The 7,396-nt window shown below is 42.1% G+C and overlaps 1 protein-coding gene and 1 pseudogene across 1 annotated transcript in view; both read right to left on the minus strand.

The window, feature by feature from the left end:
• Window positions 1-3,178, minus strand: part of LOC148161795 (uncharacterized) — a 45,275-nt gene extending 42,097 nt beyond the window's left edge. The window contains exons 1-2 of the mRNA XM_088020565.1: window positions 3,100-3,178; window positions 615-757 (exon numbers count right to left, since the gene is read on the minus strand). Coding sequence (XP_087876691.1) covers window positions 615-757; window positions 3,100-3,178 — 222 coding nt within the window. The remainder of the gene's footprint in view (window positions 1-614; window positions 758-3,099) is intronic.
• Window positions 3,179-5,967: 2,789 nt separating this feature from the next.
• LOC114201939 (small nuclear ribonucleoprotein-associated protein B'-like) lies at window positions 5,968-6,821 on the minus strand (annotated as a pseudogene).
• Window positions 6,822-7,396: the final 575 nt, after the last annotated feature.

A 7,396-nucleotide genomic window follows, 5' to 3' on the forward strand; every position in this document is an offset into this window, starting at 1 on the left:
CCAAAAGGCTTTATTTTAAATTCTATACTTTCCCCCACATTTTTTGTGCCACCAAGCTCCCATATAAGTACATAGTTCTACTTTTTATCCATACCATACTGTATAATTAGTTGCTTTATAGGAAGTTTCAAAATCCACTCAATTTCTAAATCCTAATTTGTTAATGCAAAGCTTACTGAGACAAAATGTTAAAGGAGAATAAGTAATTTGATGTTAAAGAACATTTCAGTTCTGTAAAATACAAAGAGTGTATGTGGGGAGAGGTGGACAGGTGATGATGTAATCCACTCAGGCACCTGGTTTCTCCTGGTAAAGTAAAGCAATACATCTTTGAGGGTTTTCTGTCTTTGGTCTAAAGAATCTAAAGAATTGAGAGAAATGTCCACTCTATTACCCACTTTATTTTCTAGTGGCTAAAACAGTGTACCTCCAATAATGATTGCAAAGATATACTCATAAGTAAAAATGCAAAAATCAGCCTTTTAGTACCTATTGCTATTCACTTCCCCCACTTGTCACAAAGTAAAGGATAATAAGCCTTGACAAACCAAGAATATCTTGCGATCATGTACTGACAGTGCTTTGATTACCACGTGAATACCCGGCGTGCTCACCTCATTTCCATGCACCATAAGGTGATGTACAGTAACCAGGGCTTTGAACACTACCACCCAGCTGCTGCTCCTGGTTTTCTCAGAAAGAACATCAGCCAAATGTTCAACACTCATATTTGTTCCATTTATGTACCGTATTAGGTCTGAATTAGAGACAGTGACAAGTATTAAAACACAGACTGAGAAATAATTTTCACATCCAAAATTGGTAACTTTAACTTAATACAGAGCAATCAAATGTCAGAAATGACAAAGGGAATAATCCAAAACATTTTCACTACTGGTCTTACAATCTGTACGGATATATGTTACATTATAGCTAATGCCCATCTACGCTATTGTCCTGGGTACTTGATGGGGGTAGGAACTGTGTCCACTTTGGTCACCAGGTGTCCCCAAGACCCAGCAAATAGCTGGCATACAACGAGTTATGGTAAATCGTTGTTGAATGAATGAATAGGACTCAAGAAGGTAACATACACAATGCCATGCAGGTTGTTAAGTGGCAGAGCTGGTATTTGAAATCAGACTTGTTTGACCAAGATATTAACCATTATGTCACACTGCCTCCTGAAAGAAAAGTGTCATTACATGAGGTTCAGTCAGGAGCTTTCCTTGTAGTGTTACCCCATGTCTGACCCTTTTGCTTGCATCCTTCAACCTTTTGTTGCTTCTTCTCCTTTTTTAAAAAAATTTTTAAGTAAACTCTACCCCCAATGTGGGGCTCAAACTCACGACCCCAAGATCGAGAGTCACATTCTCTACCGACTAAGCCAGCCAGGCACCCCTATTGCTTGTTCTTCTTGAGTCCACTTTCATATAGCCTTATACCTGGTTTACTTTTTTTTTTTTTAAGATTTTATTTATTTATTTATTTGACAGTGAGAGAGGGAACACGAACAGGGGGAGTGAGAGAGGGAGAGGGAGAAGCAGGCTCCCTGCCGAGCAGGGAGCCCAATGTGGGGCTCGATCCCAGGACCTGGGATCACGACCTGAGCCGAAGGCAGACGCGTAACAACTGAGCCACCCAGGCACCCCTATACCTGGTTTATTAAACAGCTTCCCAATTGTCTGCCTAGGGTGATAACCATCCATCAATTTACTTCATACCACCCCTCAAAAGCTAACTTTCGTAATTTCATTTTTCCATTCAACAACATGCCATGATTCCCTACTGTTTATCACTTCAAATCCTCGGTGGTTTCAAAACTGTCTGTAAACTGGGGCGCCTGGGTGAAGTGTCTGCCTTCAGTTCAGGTCATGATCCCAGGGTCCTGGGATCGAGTTCCGTGTCGAGCCCCCTGCTCCGTCGGGAGCCTGCTTCTCCCTCTCCCTCTACTGCTCCCCCTGCTTGTGCTCTCTCTCTCTGTCAAATAAATAAATAAAATCTTAAAAAAACTGTAAACTATCATAAAACAACTTCATCCCTAGCACTTATTAATCAGTATGTTCACATGTGTAGCACCAGGATACGTACTAAGGAGGGTGCTTAGCAAATATGCTAGTGGAGCAATAGGCTGACCTCAACCTAAATCCATTTATTCAAGTATATATACTACATTCCAATGGCTATGCCATGGTTAAGGTTATGAAGAATGAGCTTCTCTCACGTTTTTTCTCTAAGTCGGCTTCATTCCTCTTTCTGGTAAGTTTCCTCTGCAAGGTTTTTGTTTCTACTTTCCCACTATTTATTTCAGCCTTTGGACTGAACCTTTGGGAATCATGGTACTGCCTCAAGTGCCCCCTTTGGTTCCATGCATCTCTCACATAGCTAATTATTGTTCATCTTTTAGGGTATGAGAAGCCAATTTTGGCACATACTAAATCAATGGAGAGCTTTTAAGCAAAATACCAAAATAAGGAGGTGATCAGAAGAGTGAGTTGGCTATGACATTTTCCAAAGCAGTGGGATTTATGTATATTGACAAAAGTACATATTGTTGATGAAGTCAGTGCTTGATGTGAACTCAAACAATACGGGGCAAGGCTAGCCTGAGAGTCTCTTCTGTCTTTGAGCAACAGATAATTTCAAGAATCAAAATTCTGTCCCCTGGAAACATTCATAGGGGCACAAAAAATGTTGTTGGACATTCTAAAGCCTATTCATTGACCTTAGGTTAGGACTGCTTATGGGATGATCTGCTCTATAGACTTCCTTCCTTTATCTCACAAGTCTTGCCGAATGTAATGATTTATAAGGGGGATGGGGTGGACTTTGGAATTAGGCCCTTTTCAGAAGGCTGGGTTGTTATTCCACCACTTCGTGTGTCCTAAGTTGTTGGAGTAACTTATAAATAGTTCAGAGTTTGGACTTAAAAAGGCCAGCGGTTCTCTTCCAGGCTCACTCCAAGATGACCGGGGGTAAGAATTCAATCTCCCCTCAAGGCTCCTGCAAGAAAATGAGGGTTGGGGGAGGGGAGCGGGGTGTGCCGACATTAGAGGCACCTAGGCCTCACGAGCTGTCCGTAGCAGGCCTCCTACTCACCCGCCAGGTGTTTCGCCTCCGGTTCTGTGGGCTCATCGGTGGTCGCCCCGAGGGCAGCCTTGGACGCAGACGACCCCATGTGTGCGTCGCAGACTGTCAGCCACGAGGGTGATGGCTCCGGAGTCCGGTCCCTCCTCTTCCGGACCAGCGGACTGAGCAAGGATAGCTCCGCAGGCAACAGGTGGCGCTCCTGAAGTGACGGAAGAAAGGCCTGGCCCCGCAGCTAGCCTTCACTAGGCAACCTTTTCTTCTTGCTGCCCGACGCAGACCAGCAGCATTATGAGGTGGGATTTAAAGCGGCGAGGCAGCGTTCTGCAAGAATGCTGGGAAATACGGCTTCAGGCTAGGAAGCGGGTTCGAGGACAGGACTGAGCTTGGGGCAGGGCATCTCCAGAGGAGCGAGGGCAGATCCTTCGCAGAGTAGATGCTCAATAACAAAATAAACAACCATCGATTGAATATTATGAAGAAGGGGGACAGGCTGGGGACTCCAGATGAAAGGTCTGCAGATCATCAGGTCTTGGGAAGTTCACACATTATGGGGACTATTTCCTGCTTGAGGACATGTTCTTCTATCCTTCACCCAGCATCAGATATATAAGTCCATAAAGTTGTTCATACTATCCCTTTATTATCCTTTTAATATCTGTGGAATCTGTAGTGATGTTCCCACTGTCGTTCCTTATACTGGTAAGTCTTCTCTCATCTTTTTCTTCATAGCTCTGGGTAGAGAGCTATCAGATGTAATGATCTTCTCAAAGAACCAACTTTTGGTTTCATTGATTTTCTCTATGTTCGGTTTTCTATTTCATTGATTTCTGCTCCTTATTATTTCCTTCTACTTCCTTTTCATTTATTTTGCTCTTTATTTTCTGGTTTCTTAAGGTAGGTTAGATAACTTATTTGAGATTCCTCTTCTACTATAATACAAGCATTTAGACTTAGGTACTGCTTTTCTTGTCAGAGAACATATTTCTTATGATTTCAATCTTTTAAGCTTTGTTGAGATTTATGTTATGAAACAGAATATACTCTATCAAGATCAGTGTTCTGTGTACCCTTGAAAAGATGCATATTTTTCTACTATTAGGTGCAGTGTTCCGATTAAATGTGTAGTATAGTTCGTGATATTGTATCACAAGTGACTGAAATTGTTCATTTTTGTTTTTGGAGCCTTCCCCCACCATGCTTAAAATTGGAGAGTTTCTTTGGGTATTTCTTCAAGTTCACTGATCTTCTGCATGCTAATCTTCTGTTAATCCCATCCAGGACAGGTTGCATTCCTAATATTCTATTTTTCATCCTTAGCAATTCCATTTGGTTCTTTTTATATCTTTTATTGCTCTTCTCATTATGTTCACATTTTCCTTTAAACCCTTGAGGATATTGATAACAGTTGTATTGGTTATTTTAAGACGTATGTCTGTTAATTCATCTTTGATAATTCTAGTTCTATTTCTGTTGACTCATTTTTTTCTTGGGCATGAGTCACATTTTTCTGCTTCTTCCTATGCCTAGCAACTTTGTATGAATACTAGACACTGTTAATTCTACTTTGTTGAGTCCTATATTTTGATGTATTCCATTAAAGAATGTTGAAGTTTGTTTAGATAGGCACATACACTACTTTCATATCACCTGTATCCTTTCAGGACATGTTTTCTTAAACGTCTTTACTGATACTTAGTTCACCTATCATACTATTCGCCCATTTAGTCTACAATTCAGTAGCTTTTGGTATATTCAGAGTTGTACAACCATCACCAAGATCAATTTACAGCTTTACCACCTTCAAAAGAAACCCCAGACTCTTCAGCTGTCACTTCCCATCTCCCCCTAAACCATGCATTCCTAGGCAACTACTCTTCTACTTTATGACTCTAAAGATTTTTTTTGACATTTTATATAAATGAAATCATTCAATATGTGGGCCTTTGGGACTGCCATCTTTCACTTAGCATAATATATTCCAGGTTCATTCATACTGTAGCATGTAAAAGTGCTTCATTCTTTTTATGGCCAAATAATATTCCATTGTGTGAGTATACTACAATTTATCTATTCATCCATTGATGGATATTTGGCTGTTTCCATATTGAACTATTAATACTGTTTCCTTTACAAGTATTTGTTTCAATACCTGTTTGTAGTTGTTGTGGGTATATACCTACGAGTGGAATTGCATGGTCATATGGTAATTCTATGTTGAACTTTTTGTGAGAAACTGCCAAACTATTTTCCACAGTGTTTGAACCATTTTACAACACCATGAGCAATGTATAAGGGCTCTAATTTCTTCCCATCCGCATCAGCATTTGAGTATAGCCATCCTACTGTGTGAGAAGTGGTATATCTTTGAGGTTTCATTTGCGTTTCCCTGATGACTAATGATTTAGAGGACTTCTTTTCATGTGCTCATTGGCAATTTGTGTATCTACTTTGGAGAGATGTCTATTCAGACCCTTTGCCCATTTTTTATGTATTTTTATTTTTTTAAGTAGGTTCCACACCCAGCGTGGAGCCCAATGCAGAAATTGAACTCATGACCCTGAGATCAAGAACTGAGCTAAAATCAAGAGTCAGATGCCTAACCAACTGAACCACCCATGTGGTCCCCTTTGCCCATTTTTAAATTGAGTAATCTTTTTTCAGTTTTATTGAGGTATGATTGACAAATAAAAGTTTTGTATATATTTAGATTGTACAATGTCATGTTTTCTTTTAAGGTGTTCTAACATGAGGGTTCAGTTTTTACACTTATAATATTCTTAATAGTTTATTATAAACTAGTTTCACAGACCAGAAGGAAGTAAAAGGACTATGTACAGCCTTACAGGAAACAGGGTGCTGAGGAGGGCCAAGATGAGTCTAGGGCCTTGGTGGGTGTATTTCAGGGGGAGGGGGCCCTGAAAGGGAAACCAGACAATCCCGTGAGACTCTGAGAACAAGGGCATAACAAACAAACAGGTCTGTGGTAACCTGGCCCTGGGGTATTAGGCCCATGCCTCTGTGGAGCTACTTCCATAACTCTGTGGCCAAGGGTCAAAAAAGGCCTCACATCCCTGGGGGAGGCGGCTGCATCCCTGGGAGGGGCATGCCCATTGGAGTTCCTTGCCCAGAGGGGGATCCCCACTGGGGGACCCATGCGAGGTCTCATGCCAGGTGGTGGGCCCGTCATGCTGGAAGGGGGTGCCCTCTGCTCATAGGTAGGGGAGGGCCCCCACAGCCAGGTGGCTATTGGGATGGGGCCCTTGCAATACTTACTGGCTGTGGCAGCAGCTACAGCGGCTGCAACATTGCCTCTTCCTTGTGTGGTCATCACCTGTTGGGATGGCCCACCAACCCCTCAGATAGGCAAACTGGCCCAGCAAGTCTTGCAGGAGCCTGGGGCATTGGAACACCAGCTGGGATTTTTCGGCCAGGAGCTTTTCCAATCCCTGGGTCCCTGGCAGCTCCAGCAAGTGGCACTCAGGCAATGCCAGTATCTCTGGGAAGAGATCCCTCTACTGTCGTTCAGACTAGGTTCTCCCCGCAAGCAGCACCAGACCAAGGACTCACTTTTCTCTTTCTGCTTGTCTTGAGTTCTTCAGCTAGACCTTCCTGAACTCATCACAGTCACAGAGGATCAAATTCATATGCTTGTTGAAAGCCTTGACGGTGCTAATGAAGATATGGTCATCTTGCAGGGCACACCTCATCCTGTAATCAACATACTGCAGCATCTTACTGCTCTTGCCCACAGTTGTGGTGGTGGTCCTGATGGCTCCCCTTCCTGCTGGGTTCCCCTCAGCACAGCCCAGTTCATGCCACCACTCCTGGATGTGCAGATAGGGTCAGGTAAATCTTACTTTCCACCCTGTTGCTGGGCTCTTGAGTTCACTTGAGGACTTAATATATGTAAACACATACTTACAGTTTTTCTGGATGTGGTGAAAACACTTAAAATCTACTCTTTTAGCAAATTCCAAGTACATAATTTTATTAACTATGGTCACCCTACTATACATTAACTAATCTCTCTTATAACTGAAAGTTTGTACCCTTTGACCAACTTCTCCCCATTTCCCCCGACTTCAGCCTCTGGCCACCACCATAATTCTACTCTTTGGTTATATGAGTTCAATGTTTTTAGATTCCACATATAAATGAGATCACGCATTTGTCTTTCTGTGCATGGCTTATTTCACTTAGCATTTTGTTCTCCAGGTTCATCCATATTGTCACAAATGGCAGCATTTCCTTCTTTCTTATGGCTAAATAATACTCCATTGTATATACACCACGTTTTCTTTATCCA

This window comes from Eumetopias jubatus, unplaced genomic scaffold (genome assembly GCF_037043125.1).
Source record: "Eumetopias jubatus isolate StellerSeaLion01/CBP00866 unplaced genomic scaffold, mEumJub1_p1.0 scaffold_60, whole genome shotgun sequence".
Classification (NCBI taxonomy): domain Eukaryota; kingdom Metazoa; phylum Chordata; class Mammalia; order Carnivora; family Otariidae; genus Eumetopias; species Eumetopias jubatus.